This window comes from Mus caroli, unplaced genomic scaffold (assembly GCF_978045245.1).
Source record: "Mus caroli unplaced genomic scaffold, Mus_caroli_1 scaffold_5, whole genome shotgun sequence".
Classification (NCBI taxonomy): Eukaryota; Metazoa; Chordata; class Mammalia; order Rodentia; family Muridae; genus Mus; species Mus caroli.
Window position 1 is genome coordinate 94,188,817 of NW_028227260.1, and position 24,575 is coordinate 94,213,391.

Genomic DNA, 24,575 nt, shown 5'->3' on the forward strand with positions numbered 1-24,575 from the left:
TGTAAGAGTTTGTGGCTCCAGGGTTTTGGATGGGTGTTTACAGGAGTGTTTTCTAGGGTTCTCCTTGGAGTGTCTACTATTCATCAAGTCCGTCTGCCTGTATGTGTGTGTTTGTCTAACTCCTTAGTCCTTCATTCTCTTATCCTTGTCCTATGCTGTATTTATTAAAATGAATGCTTTAGAATCTGTGTTCCGCACATTTGAGGTTTTGGGGGTTTTGTTTTCATGTGTGTACTTTTGAGTCTCTGTGAGCATATTCCCATGGGTGTGTCAGTACCCATGAAGGCCAGAAGAGGGCCTGAGTTCCCCTGGGGCTTGAGTTACAGGTGATCTTGAGCTACTCAAAGTGGGTGATGCTACCTGAACTTGGGTCTTGTGGAACAGCAGCAAGTGAGTTCAACTGTTGAGCCCTGTTCAGCACACTTTAATTGCTTCATCTTTTATCTGGATTTGGTGAGCTAGATTTATTTGTTTGTTTGTTTTGTATATATTACTAAACATGATTTGGTGGTTTATAGGAGAGTTCCACAGTGGAAGCCCTCAAGAGGACAAGGCCTGCCACTTGTCCAGGGGATCATGATTGGTGATATACTGGACACCACCTGCAGTGTCTTCAAGATGGAGCTGCTATTGTAAGCACAGCTTAGAGCAAGCATTGGAGAAACCAGGATTGTCAAACATGCAGACCTTTTTCTTCAACCAAAGGAAATGAATGGTGCCTGATCACTTGGAACCCCAGTGATTGTGGTAAAACAATCTGGTGATCCTTTGCTATTCTATTAGCAGCCAGCCTCCATCCGAATCCCCTCAAAATCCTGAGCATTGTTAGGTACTAATCCTGAACTTTGTCAGTAAATGGGACCCATTCTTATGAAAGAAACCCTATGCACTTTGCATCCTCCACCAATAGAATCTCTCCCCATGCTTACCACTGATCCTTCCACTAAGCCCTGTTCCTGAGCCCTGTTAACCATCCAATAGAATTCCTTTTTAAATGATTTTTCAAACTTTTTATTGGTTCTTTTAAAACTTCATGCCATGTACCCCCAACCCCACTCATCTCTCCCTTCCCTCATACTCACCCTCCATCCTTATAACCTCCCCACTTAACAGCGAAAAACATCTCTCAGAAGCTGTAGTGTCACAGTGTCTCTGTCCCACATTATTCCATTTTGTCCACACTTCTTTGATTGAAAATGTTCATTGCAATGGCTCAGTCTGGTACAAGGTCTCTGACTTCTGCTAGTCTATCAATACTGGATCCTCACACTGGGACTCCTCAGATATCCTATTGTTGTTGCCCTATGCCATGGAGATCCTGTAGTTTTGGATCTGTAGGACCGGCCACTTTATGCACTCCAGCAGTTCATTGATGGAATAGATGTTGGGGTGGACCAGTTGAAAGCACTGGATCTGGGCCTGAGAGGTATCTGAACTGGTCAGCTCTCCTGCTCTCACACCCTTGGCACTGGCTCACCAGCAACCCCTACAAACAGAACCAGCTCTAACCTGTTGCCCAGGCGAGGTGCAGGGCCTGCTCTCCTGAGTACTACAGTTAGTGAGGGACATGGCCCGTTCTCCCATTCATAATCCTAGGCCAGCTTTCCTTTCTGCCACAGATGATGAAGGATGAGGGAGGAGAAAAGGGATGTCTCTCCCTCATCTGCACCATTGTCCAGCAGATAAGAAACAGGGTTGGCTCTCCTGTGCTCTCTCACCTTTGGAGCTGGCTCACCTGCAACCCCATAACCAGGGCCAGCTCTACTATGCTGTCCAAGCAAGGCACAGGGTCTCCTATCCTGAGTGCTGCATCAGGTAGGGTCTCCTGCTATCATGACCCCAGTGTCAGGTTTCCCACCTGCCCTAGATGGCAAGGGTTGGGCAGAGGGGACACTGCCACATGGCAGACAAGAGGCTGGGCCAGCTCTTTTATGCTCACACCTTCAGGGCTGGCTCACCTGCACCCCTGCCATCAGAGTCAGTTCCAATGTTACTGCCCAGGTGAGGTACAGAACCTGTTCTCCAGACGCTGCAGCATGTGAGGGCCAGGGACAGCTTTCCTGCTCTGACAACCACATCCAGACCAATATGAAACAATATAAGAAACAGCCCCCAATAGAGGAGTTAGAGAAAGAACTGAAGGAGCTGAAGGGGTTTGCAACCCCTTAGGAAGAACAACAATATCCACCAACCAGATCCCCCAGAGCTCCCAGGGAATAAACCACCAACCAAGGAGTACACATGGAGGGACCCATGGCTCCAGCTGCATATGTAGCCTTGTCATGCATCAATGGGAGGAGAGGCCCTTGGTCCTGTGAAGGCTTGATGCCCCAGTGTCTGGGAATGCCAAGGCGGGGAGGTGGGAGTGGGTGAGTGGGAGAACACCCTCATAGAAGCAGGGGGCAGAGGGGATGGGATGGGGCATTTCTGGGGGTGGGGAACTGGGAAAGGAGATAGCATTTGAAATGTAAATAAAGAAAATATCCAATCGTATATATATTTCTAATAGTATTTTTAAAGCAGCAGTGTATCTCAATATCCCTGGCTAGCTCCCAAATCAATAAGACTGAGACTTCTATATTTATTTAAACATGGTTCACAGGACAAAATCTTGATCTATTCTAATCCTCTAGGCTAATCTAGCTACCTCGCAGCCAAAATCCCTGAGATGCTTGCATTTTATTATTTGACTTCCCTTTGGGTTTCAGATGAGTTTTCCCAGCGTTGGCCCCCCTCACCCTCTCCATGTCTGAATACTCTTCTTCTCTCTCTCCCCCTCCCCTGGATGTCAGAAGTCCCACCCTATTCTCTCTTCTGCCCAATCATTAGCTTACCCGCTTTTATTGACAAGGCAGAGAATAAATAGTGAGCGTTGTTTACACAAACTTAAAATAGGAGATATTTGGGATAAGCATTACAATGCCAGGTCTGGATTGCAACAAGGTATAGGGGCAGGGAAATAAGCATTTGATTAATACAAGGATAATCTTTACACAGTGCACAAAGACACAGTGCCTACAAAAAAATTAATAAATCTTTTCTAAAAATTAAATAACATATGCAGGTGAGGATGCGAACAAAAGTGAGCCATAACTACCTTCCTGTAGGAATGCAAATTAATTCAACTTCTATGGAAGTTTCTCAAAACACTCAAGTTAAGTGTCTCATATGCACCATGGTTCCCTCCTGAGAGCCTCTATGGTACATATCACAGAGATAGCTGCTTATCAATTTATCGCCACACTATTCACATTAGCCAAGTTATGAAGCCAGTGTAAGTGTCCAACCACAGAAGAATGGATACTGAAAATGTGGTGTGTATGTGTGTGTGTGTATGTGTGTGTGTGTGTGTTTGTGTGTGTATACACAATAGAAATTTAGTAGCCATAAAGAAAAGGGAAATTATGTCAATTGCAGGAAACTGTATCTAAAGGGAGATTGTCAGGTTAAAGGAGTTAAGTCCCTCTCAGACAATTATAATTATCACAAGTTTTCTCTTGTTTGGGGATTCTAGACTATATAGAGGTGTATAAAGTCATATATGTATATATGATATATAAGTAGAAGCAACATTGTATAGAGGAGTGAAGAGGACAAACTAGGGAATAAAGGAGGAAAAGATAAAATCATGGAGAGAATACACTCAAAGAAAGTACACTGTATACTATGAAAATGTCCTTAACATAACAAAGTACCATGTGCAATGAATACACATCAATTAAAAAAAATTTTGAGAAAGGAGGAAAAATTCAAGATAGAAAGTGTCTTAGTCAGGCTGTCTATTCCTGCACAAACATCATGACCAAGAAGCAAGTTGGGGAGGAAAGGGTTTATTCAGCTTACACTTCCATACTGCTGTTCCTCACCAAAGGAAGTCAGGACGGGAACTCGAGCAGGTCAGAAAGCAGGAGCCTTGGAGGTATGTTCCTTACTGGCTTGCTTTCCCTGGCTTGCTCAGCCTGCTCTTTTATAGAAAACAAGACTACCAGCGCAGAGATGGTCCCACCCACAAGGGGCCTTTCCCCCTTGATCACTAATAGAGAAAATGCCTTACAGTTATCTCATGGAGGCATTTCCTCAACTGAAGCTCCTTTCTCTGTGATAACTCCAGCTGTGTCAAGTTGACACAAAATTAGCCAGTACAGAAAGTGAGAAGAGATCTCAAAATGTAAACAGTAATTTGTGCTAAAGGACATGTGATGGTTTGTATATTCTTGGACCAGGGAGTGGCACCATTTGGAGGTAGGGTCTTGTTGAAATAGGTGTGACCTGGTTGGAGTAGGTGTGTCACTGTGGGTGTGGGCATAAGATCCTCACTCTAGTTGCCTGGAAGTCAGTCTTCCACTAGCAGCCTTTGGATGAAGACATAGAACTCTCAGCTCCTCCTGCACCATGCCTGCCTGGATACTGCCATGCTCCCACCTTGATGATAATGGACTGAACCTCTGACCCTGTAAGCCAGCCCCAATTAAATGCTGTTTTTTATAAGACTTGCCTTGGTCATGGTGTCTGTTCACAGCAGTAAAACCCTGACTAAGACAGGACAACACAGAACTGATTTCTTCTACTTCCTAACATTGCCTTCTTGGAGACTACCTGATCATCTGGATTCTGTCACTTCCCTTCAAATCAAGGAAACTCCAAGAAAATATGGAGGGGCAAAGGATAAAAAGAAACTCAGAGAGCAATAAGTAGCCCAGTGTTTGTTTTGTTTTATTTTGTTTGGTTTTAAGTTAAGCACCTCCCTCCAACAATAGGATAGGGAGTCCCAAAGGACCAATGCAATCCAGCAATTAGGCCTCTAAGATGAGGTGACAGCCAGTGCTTAGACACAATCTCCTGAGGGAGAGGAGGATGCTCAGTCTAAGTGATGTTAGGTTAGGCTCAGCTCCCTCTGCCTAGTTGAGGCCTAGTCAAAAAAAAAAAAAAAGTGAGAACCAAAAGTTGCTGCATGGTCCAGGCAGAAAGTAATGGAAATTTCCAAGTATTCAGGGTCTTAAGCAGTCAATCAGTTCAAACTGAGGTTAAGGAGAAGAAAGTTTATGAATTTGCATATGCTTTTGGTGATACTTTTGGTGGGAACAGGCTCTTTCCATCAGGGCATGTTCTTAGATCCTATCCCTTCTTGAGTGATCTCACTGACATCTCATAAGGACGTTACTGATGCAGAGTTAACCTGGCCACAGGCTGCCATGGCCTACCCAGACTCCTTTGTGTCCTAACATCACTTGTAGGCCAGCAGACACTGTGAGTTCTCTCTTCACTGCACCTTGAAAGGGCTGGTCCTGTAGGAACAGAGAGTGAGAGGCTGTCTCTGATGAGAAAGGTACCAGGAAGAGGGTGGTAATAAAGGTCTGCTTAGGGCACGGTGTGATACAGATGCTGCTTTTATCTCAGGCCTCCCTATCACCATGATACCTGTATAATAATTTCCTCTGATATAAGACCTCTATCCTGTAGGGAAGCTTATTAAGACACGGGATGGTAAAGAGATGGGTGAAAATTCCATCCTGCAAGGAAGCTTTTTAAAATCAGGTAAATAACTCAAAAGACTCTAGGATGTCACTGAAACTGCCTAGCCCCCCCCATCTCCCTCAAGCATACATAAGCTGTAAAGACTGATCAGAGAGTATCTCAAACAAGTTGAGCCACAATGAGGAGTCTCAGACTAGCTGAGCCACATAAATGAAGAAGAGATCAGCCAAGTTCCTTGAAAGCAGCTCAGACCACCTTAACCTGAAAGAGACATTTCCTAGCTTATTAAGCTGGCTGCAAGTTGAGAAGTTCTCTTCAGGTTTCCAGACCTGCTACCAATGCTTTGGTGATGCAGCTTTCTTTGAGTCATTTCTGCTCCTGTAACTAACACCCAATAAATTAACTTGTTGTCTCACCAAGTTGGATTTTTGTAGTGACCTTAACTCAGATCTTTGTTTATTCCCTATATGTGATAGAAGATGTTGATTCACATGTCCCCAGTAATAGTGTCACACAGCAACTAAATATTCCAGAGCTGCACTCAGGTTTCTGCCCAAAATTTGGCACCACCAAAGTCTGAGCTTTTGCCCACCCCCAGTTTGCTGTTTTTCCAGTTTCCCTGGCTGTATTCTTCCAAGACTGCCCTATGTAGTTGATAACAACACCAAACATCCCCCCACCTACATGACTATACTGAATAGGGTACACATAAAGAAATCTTCCTCCTAGCCCTCTGCTGTGGGCCTGAGGCATCCATCCAGCTCTGACTCTCCCAATGGAACAGAACATCTTTGAGGATGTTCACACACACCGAGCAAATGATGTCTTACAGGTACGAGTTCACCCTGCCCGCTGGACTCTGATAGGGTATCTCCACTCATGGCAAGAATATAAGGTACTTCTGAGTCTGGGGGGGGGAGCTAAATTGAGGCTCCTACCACTTAGGTACCAAAAGGTCAGTGGTTAACTCTGGCTTCAAGACCTAGCAGAGTATCCTTGTCTTATATTTCCAACTGCAGCTATAGCAGCTGTCCCAGGTGTAGCAGCTGTAGCAGCCGCCTCTGCCACAGCAGCATCTTGGCCATCAGCTTGCAATGTTACTCACACTTCTTCCACACCCTAAGAACCCCTCATCACCCGACTGCCTACAAGCAGGAAACACAATTCCCCAACGCGGGAAACACAGAGAAGTTCTACCCCTCAAAGCACTTGCGGCTTTGCTGAGCATGCAAATACATCTCTTCCAAATGACAAGGGCAAGCTTGTGTCCTGGACTCCAAGCAGAGGCTGCTGCTGTAACAGATAGTTTCTATATGCCCACCCTGCTTATGGAACACAGTAATCCAGGGCCATGATAAGCTTACCCTTTCAGTCACACTAATCAGTGTCACTAGGCAATGCCAGATGAAGAGAACTGAATTGTAATTGTTTGTGAGGATGTCATGAGTCAATGCAGAAACGTTTGGGTGGAGCAGTAGGTCAGAACCAATATAGTCTTAACAGGTCAGGGTGTTAGGGACGCGGGTCAGTCAACTTGCACTGGTTCTCTGAATACCCGCCTGACTGAGCTTCCAAAGCCTCAAGTTTGTTAGGATCAGTGCCATTCGTGGGTGGAGCAGCCTGGAAGAAGCCTATATTGAAGGGTCCCATATAAGTCCCTATACAACCTATACAAGTCCCCTGAGAAGGAGCTGTGTGAAACAGCTGTACTTTTCTGGCTCTCAGAGATGCCGAGCTCCCCTCCCCCCGCCCTCCCCACAGAGTCTGGACAGAACACTAGGTTACAGGGAACCAACCCTCGCGAGATCTTGTTTGCTCATGCGCAGTGAGTCTCACGTGCTGTTCGAGGCATAAACCCACTGCCTGCGCTTGGCACGGGAACATCCTTTTCTTAGTCAAATTGAGAGTGGTACGGTTGTGTTAGTGACTGAATTGGGGCACTGAGGGAAAAGCCAGAGTAGTCATGCAGGACCCTGTTGAGGGCTTAGATGAGAGATCAGGGGTTGAAGAAGGTGAAGATAGCCAACAGAGGCCTCAAGCTCCCGATGCCCAGGCTAGCTCTCAAAATTCGGCAACTGAAGGTGACCATGGCAACGACCCTCAGAGTTGCCCACAAGATTCTGGGAGACCAGCTGTTCCTGGGACCCCGGCTGCTCCTGGAAGTCAGGCTGCTCCAGGCAGCCCCAGCCCAGGGAGTGCTGTAGGGTCTGGAGCAGCAGCTGAAGAGGCAGCTGTCATTCCTCACAGCGAGCAGGCGACACTTGTCCCTGGGGCCAGCGGAGATACTACATCAACTGGAAATCCACTCCTGGAGTTGTATCCTTTACTAGGAGACCGTGGCAGGGCCTACCGGAAGATAAGGAGGCTAAAACTTCCATGAAAGGCTTCCGGGGCACAGCTGACTAGGGATAGGACAGACAGGTACAATGTGGGCAGGCAGTCATGACAGGACAAGGAGACTCCTTGCCTGAGAGGGCTGAAGAGTATAGAAGAAGACGAGGACCACTGGGGAGGTAGGAGATGACTGGGCTTTGGTTGCAGGAGGGTTCTTTGCCAGGCAGGCCTAGTAGGTCTCTCCAGGCAAAGGTAGAGTATGCAGCGGATAGTGCCTTAACATCATCTCCTCCCAGCTCTGTAACAGTGCCTTTCAGGACTGCAGTGGAGGCAGACATGGCACGCAGATCCCTGGTCGCCAATGCCCGTCCCCAGCAAGCGATGGTTCAGCAGGAGTTAACAGTGAATGACAGTATCCTGGCTGTGTCAGTATTCCAAAAGTCTGGAGGGGTGGCATCAAGGTTGGGAGGCAGTGTGCACTCTAGTGGTGCCCTAAGGGAGACACTGGAGGGATTTTAAGTAAGCAGGAAGACATTGGGGTGGCGGACCCGAACAGATCCTTCATCATTTACCCGACAGTGTCTCTTCTCTCTCAATTTTAGTGGATGGACTACTGATGACCCTGTCCTCTTCCGAATTTCCATCAACACTTTCCTTGACCAGCTCTCCCTGGTGATGAGAAACATTCAGCGCCTGGAGTTTGTGGCTGTTGTCAAACGAGGACAAGGAAGAAGTCGTGAATCCTAACATGTTACCAGATACAAGAAAAGTCAGAGCGTTTCCTGTTTTGAGTAGTTGTTATTTTGAACTTAACCTTCAGCGCTGCAATGCTGTGTGCTCCATATCAGTCAGTATCTTTCAGTTACTGAAGGAATGCGTGTTTAAATGTTACTGAACAAAATAAAAAAGAGCAAATATTTTTCATCTGATTTTACTTTAAAGTGGCAGAAACCTCCAGAATTTCTCTCATCTGTGTGCTCCGGTGGAGAAAAAGTTCTGGAATTTAAATGTTTGAGTAGTCCAAAGTAATGTAAGACAGTTTGGGATATGGAAGGAAAATTCAATTCTGTAATTTCAGTCAAGCAACACAAATTACTGACAATATTTTACAAATCCAGATGCTTGTATATGTACTGGTTCATTTTGTGAGGATCACATATTTGCACGTGCATGTGTTTGTGTGTATACAAACATGTATGCTTTGTATATGGAAGCCAGATGTAGACTGGGGATGTCTACTCTAGGGGCCTGGATTACTTTGTTGTTTGTTTTATTTTATTTTATTTTGTTTTGTCTGTTAGCGAATCCAGAGATTAAAGCTTACCAATTTCGGTTTGTAGAGCAGCTGTGCCACTTAAGGAAGACTCTGGCAGTAAAAGGAACCCCTGATGAATGACCTGACCAGGTCAGCAGAATTCAGAAGGGGACACTTTCCTTCCAGGGAGGTGATGGGACATCTAACTTGCAACCAGCTCCACCTTTTCTTTTCTTTTCTTTTCTTTTCTTTTCTTCTCTTCTCTTTTCTTAACTGTTTTCAGCTTTATAAGGCTGACATAGATGAGCCCTATAATGAAGCTTCCTCATAAGATGGCTACTAATTTTCGCACGTATATTAGTGACAGTTTAGCTCCACTGGCCAGGACAAACATGATGTTTTCCTTGTGTAAATGTTGGGAATCATCAGCCTGCAGCTTCCTTTTATATTTGAGGTCTTCCTTCCTTCCTTTCTTTCTTTCTTTCTGTCTGTCTTTCTTTCTCCCTCCCTCCCTCTCTTCCTTCCTTCCTTCCTTCCTCCCTTCCTTCATTTCTTCCTTCTTTCATCCCACCCTCCCTCCTTCCCAATCCTTCCTTCCTTCCTTCCTCCCTTCCTTTATTTCTTTCTTCCTTCTTTCCTCCCACCTTCCATCCCTCCCTCCCTTACTTCCTTCTTTCCTTCCTTCCCTTTCAAACCAGATACTCTTAACTTAGGGGTGTCCAAATAATGGAATGTGATGCCAGATTAGTATCATTTAAATTCGTGACAGGGACCAAATACCAAAATGGTACCTAATCAGTCACTTAGCTGGATATAGAACCTGTTACTCACCAGCCCCAGCTGCCTGATGCCATGTGAAGGAACAAACTGGTTTTGGATTTTTTTTCTTTACAGCTTTAATGTGATATAATTTATTTAAAACTTTGTTTTAATAAAACCTGTTTTCAGAAACAGGTAAGTATAGATATAAATAGGCAGAGCCTTGCAAGTGATTCCACTAAGCAGGATAGGGTGGGAATGTTTTCTAGTGATTCTGTTTCCTGCTAAAGGGTGGCACACATGGAGCGGGGAACTATGGTTCTCTCTTAGGATGTAGAAGAGTAGTAAGCAGCCATGCCTACTGAGGGACAAGGGGCACAGGCTTTCTCATTCTCTTCCCCACCCCCACCCCACTCCCATTTTCCTAAAAATTAGCAACTGCAGAGGCACATTCCAGTTACCAAGTAAAACTTGAGTTGAGCTCGGTGTCAGAACTCTTGTTGCCAACTTGTCACTCCTGATGACCAGGTGTTTTTCTTGTTGCCTGTTGCCTGTTTTGTCCTGAGAAATGGCTCCACACAGCACAGGCTGGCCTCAGAATCAGCATGTAGCCAAGTAACACTTTGAACTCCTGATCTTGCTGCATCTACTGATAGAGTGCATGAACCAAGGACCCATAAACCCCTCCCACCACCACCTGGTACCACCACCCTGGATCAATCCACTATCCCACATTTCACAACACCAAGGTCTGTCCACACTGGACCATCTCCACCATCCTTCTGTGCTCTCCCTATTGCCCGAGATGTGCCTAACCCAGAAGTGTCTCCTTGGTGCCCTTCAGAAACCCCCCTAAGACCAACATACATACACAGACATAGAGACATGCCATACACCTAGACCTGCTATTGACTGGACAGAACCTGACACAAATGTAGGCATCCTTCTCCTGGCCCTTTCTGGCTGTGGGTCCAGGTTATCCATCTAGTCCTTATGTAGTGTCCTAGCAGATGGTTCTTGCTAGTCTTCCCTCCCATGTCATCAAGTACCCTGGGCCCAGAGCACACTGAGAGTGGCCATAGGGACAAATTCCGTTATACATATCCTGCTGACTGTCCTTTCTAATCCAGTTCTGACTGTGTATGTTCTCGCATGTTCACGTGTGCATGTGCGTATACATGTGCGTGTGCATGTTATGGATTTTCGGGAAACAGATCGAGCAAGGCAACTTGGTCAAACCACCATGAGGGTCTTGAGGTCTCCAGGTGTCTAGAACCCAGATCAGGCCTGGTTTTATAGGCAGTCTGAACATTGCTGTCACCCTAAGCTTTCTGAAGCCCTGGGGTTGCATGACCCTTGTGAGTGGGCCAGTTTACCGAGAATGGGTGGTATGGGGTCCATTTCAGCAATCCAGCTGCAGATCATCAGAGGTTCTTGAGGTCTATGGGAAGTACCCATTTGGCCAGAGCCAATTCTCGCTTGGTCCTGTTCTCACAAGCTCTGTGGGCCTCACCTCACGTGGTTCAATGTGGAGAACAGAGTGGGATTTGGAGCAGGCACCTCAGTCTTTCCTAGAACCTGCAGGGGACAGTGGAGTCGGTGGTGGATCCCGAGACTGCCTGAGCAGCCATGAAGGTCCCCAGCAGCAGCGCGGGTGACTCACGGAACAGCAGAGAAGACCATAGTTGCCTTCCAAGCTCTGGTGCCCAGGATAGTGGAGATGGTGCCGAGAGGGCCGAGGGTAATGCCAGGGTGCAGAATGGTTCTGGCTGCTCTGGAATCCCCTGAGGTGGTGAAGGCACAGAAGAGGACGAGAAGCCACCACAGGATCCAGAGCAGGAGGCAGAAGGCGAGGAAAGCCAATTCCTAGAGTTGTATCCTTTCTGATGTTTGTGACAGCAGCTGAGAGGGGTAGCCTGGAGGTGTCCTGAGATGGCCAGGGAGAGGGTTGTGGGGACATCACCTCAGCATCGGGATGTCTTGAAGAAGTGGTGGTGGAGGAATGGTGGGAATCGAGGGCCCTGGAGGAGGCAGCCTGTGTGGAGAGGACAACACGACGAAGTCACCTTAACAGAATCCCCACCAGTGACCTCAAGGTGCCTTTCCTGTCCTTCATGGATGCAGAGATCACGCATATGTACCTGACCCAGGATGAGGAGTCCCTGGAAGGAGCAGTTCACAGGGAGCTCAGAGTGGCTGGCAGTGACCTGGTGATGTAAATTCTAGAAGGAGAGGAGCCTGCTTGGGGGGCAGTAGGCAGCTGTTTATTGCACCCCACTGTACATTTGCAGACACCTAAAAGACTCACTGTGAGGAGGGGGTGTGAGCCTGACAGGGAGCCTGAGGGAGTCCTGGAAGGACTGGGTCCATGGGCTTGGCAGGAGGCATGGAGGAGGAGTGGGCCGAGGTGAGCATTCAGTGGCTCCTAGTGTGACTTTTCCTCTCCCCTCGCTTTCAGTCGAGTAACTTCTGAAGACTCTGGCCTCTTCTATGGTTCTGTCTCCTCCCTGCTCAGCCAGCTTTCTACAGTGGTGACTGCCCTGAGGTTCTTTGTGCCTGAGTTCTTCGAGCCTCATCTGGAGTAGAGGGCTTGGGCTCTCAGCATGCACCCTCCAGCCCGTATACACTGTACCCTTCCCTAGGGCAAAGACTCCCACAGTAGTTGCTTTACTGGGGCAGGGAGGGTGGTGGTGGTAATCCTTTCTCTGTGCTTGCCCTGGGATGGCTCAATGTTCGCCATCACTAAAAATAAAATAAAACTGGGAGACAGGTCTGTGCCTCTGCCTCTGCCTCTGCCTCTGCCTCTGCCTCTGCCTCTGCCTCTGCCTCTGCCTCTGCCTCTGCCTCTGCCTCTGCCTCTGCCACTGCCTCTGCCTCTGCCTCTGCCTCTGCCTCTGCCTCTGCCTCTGCCTCTGCCTCTGCCTCTGCCTCTGCCTCTGCCTCTGCCTCTGCCTCTGCCTCTGCCTCTGCCTCTGCCTCTGCCTCTGCCTCTGCCTGTGTTGTCATTGAGTAGAACTTTGTTCAGCTTTCATGTGTATGTGGGCTTCCTGTTGTTTTGTTGTTATTGAAGACCAACCTTAGTCTGTGGTGATCTCATAGAATGCATGGGTTAATTTCAATATTTTTTTATCTGTTGAGGCCAGTTTTGTGACCGGTTATATTGTCAGTTTTGGAGGAGGTACCTTGAGGTACTGAGAAGAAGGTAGTAGTCTTAGAGCGTGTGATGGGTTTGATTTTTTTTTTAATCTTACTTAGCATGCAATACAGCGTATTTCGTCATGACATTTTCATACACACTTGGGTTTTTGTTTTTGTTTTTGTTTTGTTTTGTTTTGTTTTGTTGTGTGGTGTGGTGTTTTTGTTCTTTCTTTCTTGCTCTCCCTTTTTCCACATCTATCCCAACCTTAACCCTTTCATCTTCAGTATCCCTCTCCCTTTTATTTTCATATCAGACACTCCTTCCTTAAATTTTCTTTTTTTTTTCACTTTTCTGTCCCCTCTACTTTACTGGAATCTACCTACACTAAGTGCCACATAAGTATATTTCTATAAAAATTAAAAGGTAATTTTTGTATATTGAACATTTTGAGTTTTTACTTCTGAGCCTTGATTTTCTTTACTTAAAATATTTTACAACTCATCCATTTTCTTGAAATATATGAATTTATTTTTTGATGGGTGAATAAAATTACCTGTGCCATATTTTCACTATCTGTTCTCCTCTTGATAGACACATAGACTGATTACAATATTTAGATAATATTAATCAAGTTGCAAGTAACAAGAATAAGATGAGCAGGTGCCTTTGTAGCAGGATGTAAAATGCTAGGTATTTGTTCAGGAGTGCTATATCAGTGTATTAAGTAGCTGTGTTTTTAGCTTTTTTGAGAAACCTGCACACTAGTGTACTAGCTTGCAATGACAATCAATGAGATTTCCCCTTTCCCCACATCTTCAGCAGCATCTGTTATCATTTGTTGTCTTCATAATAACCATTCTAACTGGGCTCAGAAGACAGATTCTCAGTGCAGTGTTAATTTGTTTCCCTATGTGGTTCTGTCAGTAGTTAGCCTAATGTCCTGACTAACTAGAGTCCTGTTCAGAAAGCTGTTATCTATGCCTACATCTTTAAGTGCTTGGTACTATTCCTTTCCTAAATTTGAAGATCTAGAATTCAATAGTGATGCCATCTGGGCATGAAATTTTTAGTCTTGAGGTATTATTATTATGCTTCTTCAATCTTATAACTTGTCATGTATTTGTTTAAATTATTTGTCTTATTTTTGGCTTAGTTTTAGTAGATCATATACATCTAGAAATTCATCATTTTATTTTAGATTTTACTTTAGATTTACCAATTTGGTAAAGCATGTGTTTTTAAGGTTTAGAACTAGATGTTCTGAATTTCATTAATATTTGTCAACATGGCTTCCTTTTCATCTTTAAACCTTCAAATCTTTTATTGTTATTTTACATATTTTTACCATGTGTACTGTTTATGTGGACAATTGTGTGGACCTAGTTTCTCTCTTTCCACCTTTACATTAATTGTAGTTACCAAACTCGGGTTGTCAGGTTTGTGAAGCAACGGCTTTAACTCGATAAGCCACCTTGCCTCCCTTTACCCTAGTCTTATCTATTAGTTTCCTTTCCATCTACTGATTTGTGGGTTAATGTGTTCTTTTTCGAAGGACCATATCATTAAGTAATTTATTTGAGATCTCTGATTTCACAGAAGTGGAACAAGGGGAAATTGTGCTCATTCCTGTATGGAAGCCAGGGGTTGATTTCAATGAACATGGAACTCCCCACTTTAGCCAGAATGCCTGGCTAGCAAGTTCCCTTCATTTCCTTCTCAGTTCTGGGATAATATCATTGCCATTGCACCTGACTCCTTTTTATTTCTTATTTTTTATTTTTAATTATTTTTTTGCATAGATACTGGAGCTACAAAGTCAGGTCCTCATGTTCCCACAGCAAGCACTTTACCAGCTGAGCTATTTTTCCAGCCCTGAAATCTCTCAGCTTTCTTAATATAGGCCCTGAAACCTATAAACTACTTCTTAGGATGTTTTCATTCTATCCCCTGGATTTTTGAATATTGTATTTTCATTCATTTCTAGAAATTTCTTAAATTCCCTGATTCTTTTAATGAACTAGTAGTCAGCATATGTTGTTGAGGCTGAGCATGGTGGCACACACTTGTAATCCTGTATCTTAGGAGGTAGAAGCAGAAAGATCAGTAGTGCAACCTCAACTACATCATGATTTAGAGCTTACATGAGACCCTGTCTCCAGAAATTAGTGTGTTATTTAATCTCTATAAGTTTGTGTATGTTCTATAATTTCTCTCCCTGTTGATTTGTAGTCTTACTCCATTGTGATCAGATAGAACATAAGAAATTATTGCAAATTTCTTATAGTTGGTACCTTTGTTGGGGGTCTCATTGCTGTAAAAAGACACCATGACCAAATAATTCCTATAAAAGAAAGCACTGAAATGGAGATAGCTTACAGGTTCAGAAGTTCAGTCCATTATCATCATGGTGAAGAGCTTGGCAGCATCTAGACAGACATGGTGCTGGAGAAGGAGCTGAGTTATACATCTTGATCTGAAGGCAGCCAGGAAGAGACTCTCTCCAAAGGCTCCTTCACAGGAGGAGGCTCTCTTCTGTCCTTTCCTGGACAGAACTAGAGTACTAGGAGTCCTCAAAGCCTACCCTCAGAGTGACACATTTCCTCTAACGAGGACACACCTATTCTAACAAGGACACACCTCCTAATAGTGTCACTCCCTGTGGGCAAAACATTCAAACACATGAGTCTATGGGGGACAAACCTATTCAAACCACTACATTTGGTAAGACATGGGTTTTTTTATCCTTATGTACGATTATTTTAGAAAAAAGTCTATGGGCTGCCGAGAAGAATGAATACACTGTAGTGTTTGGAGAGATTGTTCTTTAGATGTCTTTTAAGTCCATTTGATCTATGACATCATTTACCTTCAATGTTTCTTTTTATCCAGATGAGCTGCCTACTGGTGAAAGTAGGGTATTAAGACACCCACTATTTTTGTGGTTCTGGGGTTAATCTTTGACTTTACCTATAGCATGTTTTGTTTTGTGAAATTGTATACACTAATGTTTGGTGCAAATTCTTTTCTAAGTAACTTATTGCTTTCAATATTCTTACTTTGTACTGTATATTTAGTGGCTTAATTATAATATGAGGAAGGGAAGTTCTCTGCTCTTGTCTATTTGATGTTATAAATGCCTCATATCTGGACTGGCATCTCTCTAATTTAGTAACTTTCTCTATTATTTCATTGAAATATTTTCTATTAATTTAGAATGGAATTCTATACCTTTTGGACCCATGAATCTTAAATCTAGTATTCTTATAGTACTCATAATATCATGAAAGTCATACTCCTATCTTCTTAGTAACTTATCTTCTTCTTGTTTACATATTCCAATTCTTCCATTTGTCTTCCAATACAATATGCATGTGTGCATGAGAGTGCCCATACCACAGCATGTGTGGAGAGATAAGAGGACAACTTTGTAGAATCAGTTCTTTCCACCTACATATGGGCTCCAGGGATCAAACTATCCTCATGAGACTTGGAAGGTCCTCCTTGATCCTATTGGTAAGGCTATCCACAGAGGTTTCTTAACATTTATTTGTTTGTTTGTTTATTCTACTTTTTTATTAGACATTTTCATTATTTACATTTTAATGTTATCCCCTTTCTTAGTTTCCACTCCAAAAATCCCCTATCCCCTTCCCCTCTCCCTTCTCCCCAACCCATCCACTCCCATTCCTGGCCCTGGCATTCCGCTATACTGGGGCACAGAACCTTCACAGGACCAAGGGCCTTTCCTCCCATTGATGACCGACTAGGCCATCCTCTGCTATATATACAGCTAGAGGCACAAGTCTCATCATGTGTTTTCTTTGATTGGTGGTTTAGTCCCTGGGAGCTCTGGGGGCACTGGTTAGTTCATATTTATGCTCCTCCTATGGTGCTGCAAACCCCTTCAGCTCCTTGGGTACTTTCTCTAGCTCCTTCATTGGGGAACCTGTGCTCCATCCAATGGATGACTGTGTGCATCCACTTCTGTATTTGCCAGGCACTGGCATATCCTCGCCAGAGATAGCTATATCAGGCTCCTGTCAGCAGAATCTTCTTAGCATCTGCCATAGTGTCTGGGTTTGGTGGTTGTTTATGGGATGGATCCCCAAGTGGGGCAGTATCTGGATGGTTGTTCCTTCAGGCTCTGCTCCGAACTTTGTCTCTGTAACTCTTTCCATGGGTATTTTGCTCCCCCTTCTAAGAAGGATTCTGAGCTTCTGGGCTAATATCCACTTATCAGTGAGTGCATATCATGTGTGTTCCTTTGTGATTGGGTTACCTCACTTAGGATGATATCCTCCAGATCCATCCATTTGTCTAAGAATTTCATAAATTCATTGTTTTTAATAGCTGCATAGTACTCCATTGTGTAAATGTACCACATTTTCTGTATCCATTCCTTTGTTGAAGGTCATCTGGGTTCTTTTCAGCTTCTAGCTATTATAAAGGAGTCTATTGCCTGCCTAGATGCTGCCCTGCTCCCCTCTTGATGATAATGGACTGGACCTCTGAACCTGTAAGTCACCCCAATTAAATGTTGTCCTTTATAAGACTTGCCTTGGTCATGGTGTCTGTTCACAATAGTAAAATCCTAAGACAGAAGTTGGTACTAGGGACTGGGATATTGCTGTGATAGACCTGGCTATGCTTTTGTTTGGAAGAATGTGGATTTGGGGACTTTGGTTTTGGAAAGCAGTGGAATGCTTTAAATGGTGCTTAATGGACTATCCCATTTCTTCCATTAATATGGAAGACTTTGTTACTGAGAGTGCAGACCTGGCCCAAGTGGGTTCACTGGAAAAGAATTTCAGTATGTGGCCTAAAGACTGTTTTGTGGTATTTTGGTGAAGAATGTGGCTGCTTTTTGCTCTTGTCTGAAGAGTCTACCTGAGTCTAAGGTAAAGAGATTTGTATTAATTGCATTGACAAAGGAAGTCTCAAAAAATCCCAGCAGAGACTTTGTTGTCTGGTTAAGTCTCATAAAGAGTGTTTTAAACAAGTGTAACAACCTTAGAAAGGAAAAATATTAAATATACTGTTCATGTATTAAAGGGGCAACCAGCAAGTGAAATGGAGCTGAATTCTATGTTCTAGGAGATAGCAGAATAAGGGATTTGGGGGCAAGATCCCATCCAGCTAAATGTATATCCAGGCATGGTGGGACGCACCTTTAATCCCAAAAGACAAAGACAAACAGATCTCTGAGTGCAAGGCCAGCCTGGGACGAAGCAGTGAAGAAAAAAAGTGAAGAAAAGCTTAAATTCTGGGATAGTGGTAAACGCCAGCATTATAGAAAATAGAGCCATGTAGATCTCTGAGTTCAAGGTCAAACTACAGAACAAGTTCCAACAGGAAAGCCAAGCTTAGGCAGTGAGGGAGTTGGAAAACAGCTCATAATAGAATGGGGGGGGGGGGCATGTTCCAGCCGCAACAAGCAATAGAACATGGCAGCTTCAGCCATGTGGTTCTGGCTTTAGAGTCAAAAATAGAAGGGACTACTGAGACAATTGATGCTGGTTAGCTGGAGCTAAGAAATTAGCGGTGATTAAGAAGAAACCAGCATCATTGAAATGAAATCATCTGGGAAGTGTTTTCTGAGAGCACAAAGAAGCTGTGTTCCACACAAGGCCCCCAATGGAGGAACTAGAGAAAGTACCCAAGGACCTGAATGGGTCTGTAACCCTATAGGAGGAACAGCAATATGAACTAACCAGGACCCCCCAGAGCTTGTGTCTCTAGCTGCATATGTAGCAGAAGATGGCCTAATCGGCCCTCATTGGGAGGAGAGGCCCTTGGTCTTGCAAAGATTATATGCCCCAAAACAGGGGAATACCAGGGCCAGGAAGCAGAAGTGGGTGGGTTGGAGAGCAGGATGGGGGGAGGGTATAAGGGACTCTTGGGATAGCATTTGAATTGTAAATGAAGAAAATATGTAATAAAAAAAAGAAGCTGTGTTCCAGAGATAGCCAAGGTTGTACCTCGTGCCACAACTGCACTTGGTACCGTGTAAGAGTCACCCAGGTGGTACTGATTGTGAAGGCATTAAGGCGTCATGAAGAACAGCTGAGGCCTGGCACTGTGAGAGGCCATGGAAGGCCATTGGTGAAGGTTCAGCCCCAGTTGCAGTTGACAGCCCAGGACTGAAGGGTTCATGCAAAGGAGTTGAGGCTTGGCACCATGAAGAGAGCCTATGAGTGGATATTGGTGAAGACTAGTTGCAGCATGAAATCCCAGCTTATTGGATATGCCATTACAACTGGCTGATCACCAAGAACGAAGCGGCAGTTAAGTGGATCAACCTGAGCTTAGAGTGCTACAGAGGCCAGAGCTGGAAAAGTGATGCCAGCCCTTTGGAGGAGCCCAGAAGTTCAAGTATGGATTCCAGGCATTGACAGAAGAAACTGTAACATTGAAGTTGCCTTGAAGACTGCAAGATATTCCAGATGCCAGAGGCATAGGATATCTCCCAAGGAGTGCTGCTAACAGAGAGTGGAACCAGCTCAGGAAAAGAAGTTTGTTGCAGTCAACAAAGATGAAAAAGGAGTTAGAGATCTGAAAACTGCTTTGACATCAGACATGAAGATGCAGAGTTTGGAGTTTGCCCAGCTGTTTTCCTGTCTTGCTTTGGGGGATTACAGTTAAGTGATTGGATGGATCTCAGAAGAGACTTTGAACTTTGGACTTTTAGCATTGTTGATATTGCTATAGACTTTGGAAGTTGGACTAAATGTACCTTTTTATTATGATATGGCTAGATATAGCCCCCATAGACTCATGTGTCTGAACAAGCCTATGGGGGCCAGGGAACGGAATGTCATGATTTGAATATGCTTGACCCAGGGAGGTGTGGCCTTGTTGGAGTAGGTGTCTCACAGTGATGGTGTGGGCTTAAAACCTTCACCCTAGCTGCCTGGAAGTCAGTCTTCCATTAGCCATCTTCAGATGAAGATGTAGAGCTCTCCGCTCCTCCTGCACCATGCCTGCCTGGATGCTGCCCTGCTCCCCTCTTGATGATAATGGACTGAACCTCTGAACCTATAAGCCACTCCAATTATGTTGTCCTTTTTATAAGACTTGCCTTGGTCATTCATGGTGTCTGTTCATAGTAGTAAAACCCTAACTAAGAGCCGGGCGGTGGTGGCGCACGCCTTTAATCCCAGCACTTGGGAGGCAGAGGCAGGTGGATTTCTGAGTTCGAGGCCAGCCTGAACAAAGTGAGTTCCAGGACAGCCAGGGCTATACAGAGAAACCCTGTCTCGAAAAACCAAAAAAACAAAAAACAAAACAAACAAACAAAAAAAACCTAACTAAGAATATATAGGCGGCTCTCGTGGAGGCAGCTAGCGCGAGGCTGGGGAGCGCTGAGCCGCAGGTCGTGCCCTGCGCTGCCCAGACTAGCGAACAATACAGTCAGGATGGCTAAAGGTGACCCCAAGAAACCAAAGGGCAAGATGTCTGCTTATGCCTTCTTCGTGCAGACATGCAGGGAAGAACATAAGAAGAAAAACCCAGAGGTTCCCGTCAATTTTGCCGAGTTCTCCAAGTGCTCTGAGAGGTGGAAGACCATGTCTAGCAAAGAGAAATCAAAGTTTGATGAAATGGCAAAGGCAGATAAAGTCCGCTATGATCGGGAGATGAAAGATTATGGACCAGCTAAAGGAGGCAAGAAGAAGAAGGACCCGAATGCCCCCAAAAGACCTCCATCTGGATTTTTCTTATTCTGCTCTGAATTCCGCCCCAAGATCAAATCCACAAACCCTGGCATCTCCATTGGAGATGTGGCAAAAAAGCTGGGTGAGATGTGGAATAACTTAAGTGACAGTGAAAAGCAGCCTTACGTCAGCAAGGCAGCAAAGCTGAAGGAGAAGTATGAGAAGGATGTTGCTGACTATAAGTCTAAAGGGAAGTTTGATGGTGCCAAGGGTCCTGCTAAAGTTGCCCGGAAAAGGGTGGAAGAAGAGGAAGAGGAGGAGGAAGAGGAAGAAGAGGAGGAGGAAGAGGAGGAAGATGAATAAAAGCTCTGTCTCCTTGTGAATACCTTAGAGTAGGAGAGCGCTGTGATTGACACATCTCTGATTTGAGTCGTGTCTACTGCCCTTGTTAGGTTTAATTACAAAATTTGATCACGATCATATTGTAGTTTCTCAAAGTGTCAGTGGTTTACATGAAGTGGCCGTGGGTGCCCGGAGCGCCCTGAAACTGTATCAAAGTTGTACATAGCTCCAAACATTTTTAAAATGAAAAGGCACTCTCGCGTCCTCCTCACTCAGTGCACTTTGCTGTTGGTGTGACAAGGCTTTTGAAGACGTTTCTGGATTTTGTTCTCAACTCGTAACGTAGTGTTAACTATATGGCTATAGTTCATCAATTGCACAAGTGCACATGCATACTTATATACATGCACATACATATAGAAAAATGTAGACATATATATATAGTGAATGGAGCAGAACCTCAAAAGCCACACTTTATTTTTTTTCTCTCAGCCTTTTTATATTTTCTTGACAGAAGTTCTTTATAAAATTACCTCACAAATAAAATATTACACAAAAGATAGTTACAGAAAGATGTCAATAGTAAGTTCAAAGCAGTGTTTCATTCTATAAATTCATTATGAGTTCAAAGAAATGGGTTCACATGACCTTTATCATAGTGCACACCTGTGGCTTCATCCTAAGAAGGACCTGACCTAGAATGAATGTTTTTTCTTGATCACAAATCTGTCCCAAGCCTATTTCTCTTCTTAGTATAATTTATTGTATTTCTTATTATGCAGTCTTTTCTTACTATTATATGAGAAGGCACATTTGATTCTTTTATTTATTTGTTTTTCTGTTTGTCTTTGCATAGCCCAATGCCCCACATACATGTCTCTGGAAAAACAACTGAAACTATCCTTATACTTTCTTTCTAAAATTATTTTAATCAAGTTAGAAATTCTATAAAGTTAATTCATCTACACATCATTAATACATGAAAGTTCGTCTTCATGTTGATCTGCAGGAAATTTGCCCAATAGAGTGAGCTATCAGCCAGGGAGTAATCACACCAGGATATAGGCAGTGAGTGTCTCCCAGTATCCACTCACACCAACCAAAATAGAGTATGGCAATGATAAACATGAGAAAGCATATCAGTGGCAAGAAACAATTCTGGAACAAATCTCTGGGGTCATGCTGCACCACAGTGCATCCATCATAGCCAAGCAAGATGATGGGCCATCTCCAGGGAACTCTCTAGCCCACTGCAGCTCTTCCTACATGGCATCCACCAGTATTTGAGGGACACTGTTACAGACGTTAAGAAATAAGTACCTTCATTGTCACTAGCTTTCAGGATGAAGAAAGGTGTATTGAAGTGGGGAAAGACTAATGGAAATGGAACAAAGTTGATAAATAGAAGACAGAGTTTGAATATAAAAACTGATAAGTGGATCAGCAGTAGAAGAAATGCCAGTAATCATCTGTCGTAGGGCAGCAAGGACAATCAGCTACCTGCTGGGTACCAGCAATGGACCGCAGGTAATGTCAAGAAGAACAGAATTGGCCAGGTAAGTTGGCCAAATTTCTCACCAAAAATATATTATAAAATGGAAGAAACACATTTGTTTCAAGAAAGAAGGGTTTTGCCAAGTTTATTATACAAACAACCAAACAACACTCATACTCAGAACAACAGAAATGCTGAATGAATTACAAGATTATATTTATAAAAGCAAAAGAGGTCAAAGACTAATATAACTGCAATTCTGGTGAGAAAATTAGGAGCATAGCAAGAGTGATTTTGCTTTGTTGTTGTATTTTGTGACAGAGTCACAATGTAGTGGAACTTTTTGTGCTGCTTGTCATAATGTGCTGGAACTTTTTGATCCTGCTTCCTCGGCTTCCTGATTAACTTGGATTACAGGTGTGGACCACCACACAGAGCAGCTGTTGCTTTTGTTTAGAGGAAAATGTCAGTTGTAATTGAAAACTTAGAGGCTGACGGTCTGGACTTGTGCAATACAAAAGGACAACAATCAGTTTAATTTGAACAGCAGAGAATTAATCAGTCCTGAGGCAACAATGACAGAATTAGAGAACTTGGAATCCTCAAACACAGTACCCCCCCCAAAACATTGTCATAATTTTGAATATGTCAACTTTAGGAGGCTACTTGCCTAAGCTGCAAACCCTTGAGCAGTGGTAGAATGTTCTATGGTTTCTCTGTGCAGACAAAACACAGTTCTCATAAAAGAGGGTCTGGAAAACAAGAGAGTGATGAAAATATTTGTGAGAAAGGTGAGTTTACAGTGTTTATCTCAAGTTTTCCCAGGAGATACCCTCGGCTTATGGTGTAAATAGAGGTAGAAGCAAACAATAGGAATAGAGAAATGAGTAGAACTTCAGGTGCTAAAATACAACTGAAAGGATAAAAGGGAACACCTAAAGGACATTTTCTGCTGTTGCTACTACAAACCTGGAAACTTAAAGAAACAAACTGATCCCTCTCCCAGCACAGGGGGCAAGATTTTTAAAGTCAAGGTGTCATCAGGCCACCCTTTATCCTAGTTTAGGTGGTCATTCGTGGCACCTTGCCTAGTAGATATATTCCTACACCTCTCTCCTTTTCTTCATTGGGCTTTCTTTTCTGTGTCTGCTCCTTTTCTTTCTTCATAAGCACAGAAAATGTATTTACCTTACTAACATATGCCCCTGTCTTTTTTTATTAGGTATTTTCCTCATTTACATTTCCAATGCTATCCCAAAAGTCCCCCATACCTCCCCCCAACTCCCCTACCCACCCACTCCCACTTCTTGGCCCTGGTGTTCCCCTGTACTGAGGCATATAAAGTTTGCACAACCAATGGGCCTCTCTTTCCACTGATGGCCGACTAGGCCATCTTCTGATACATATGCAGCTAGAGACACGAGCTCCTGGGGGTACTGATTAGTTCATATTGTTGTTCCACCTATAGGGTTGCAGATCCCTTTAGCTCCTTGGGTACTTTCTTTAGCTCCTCCATTGGGGGCCCTGTGATCCATCCAATAGCTGACTGTGAGCATCCACTTCTGTGTTTGCTAGGCCCCGGCATAGTCTCACAAGAGACAGCTATATCTGGGTCCTTTCAGCAAAATCTTGCTTGTGTATGCAATGGTGTCAGCGTTTGGGGGCTGATTATGGGATGGATCCCCAGATGTGGCAGTCTCTAGATGGTCCATCTTTTTGTCTCAGCTCCAAATTTTGTCTCTGTAATTCCTTCCATGGGTGTTTTGTTCCCAATTCTAAGAAGGAGCAAAGTATCCACACTTTGGTCTTCGTTCTTCTTGAGTTTCATGTGTTTCAAAAACTGTATCTTATATCTTGGGTATTCTAAGTTTCTGGGCTAATATCCACTTATCAGTGAGTACATATCATGTGAGTCCTTTTGTGACTGGGTTACCTCACTCAGGATGATGCCCTCCAGGTACATCCATTTGCCTAGAAATTTCATAAATTCATTATTTTTAATAGCTGAGTAGTACTCCATTGTGTAAATGTACCACATTTCCTGTATCCATTCCTCTGTTGAGGGGCATCTGGGTTCTTTCCAGCTTCTGGCTATTATAAATAAGGCTGCTATGAACATAGTGG

At 44.0% G+C, this 24,575-nt stretch overlaps 1 protein-coding gene and 1 pseudogene across 1 annotated transcript; both read left to right on the forward strand.

Moving 5' to 3' along the window:
• Positions 1-7,338: 7,338 nt before the first annotated feature.
• On the forward strand, positions 7,339-8,712 carry LOC110287284 (uncharacterized). The gene is made up of 3 exons (XM_085837690.1): positions 7,339-7,791; positions 8,106-8,234; positions 8,412-8,712. The coding sequence occupies exons 1-3, from the start codon at positions 7,439-7,441 to the stop codon at positions 8,554-8,556; spliced, it is 627 nt and encodes a 208-aa protein (XP_085693816.1). The 5' UTR covers positions 7,339-7,438; the 3' UTR covers positions 8,557-8,712.
• Positions 8,713-20,350: 11,638 nt separating this feature from the next.
• Positions 20,351-21,253, forward strand: LOC147004695 (high mobility group protein B3 pseudogene; annotated as a pseudogene).
• Positions 21,254-24,575: the final 3,322 nt, after the last annotated feature.

Excerpts from the sequence above, each read along its gene's own strand:
- LOC110287284 (XM_085837690.1), top strand. The coding sequence starts at position 7,439 with ATGCAGGACCCTGTTGAGGGCTTAGATGAGAGATCAGGGGTTGAAGAA. Across the intron at positions 7,792-8,105 it reads GGAAATCCACTCCTGGAGTT|CTCTGTAACAGTGCCTTTCA; the intron begins GTATCCTTTACT and ends ATCTCCTCCCAG. Across the intron at positions 8,235-8,411 it reads AATGACAGTATCCTGGCTGT|TGGATGGACTACTGATGACC; the intron begins GTCAGTATTCCA and ends TCTCAATTTTAG.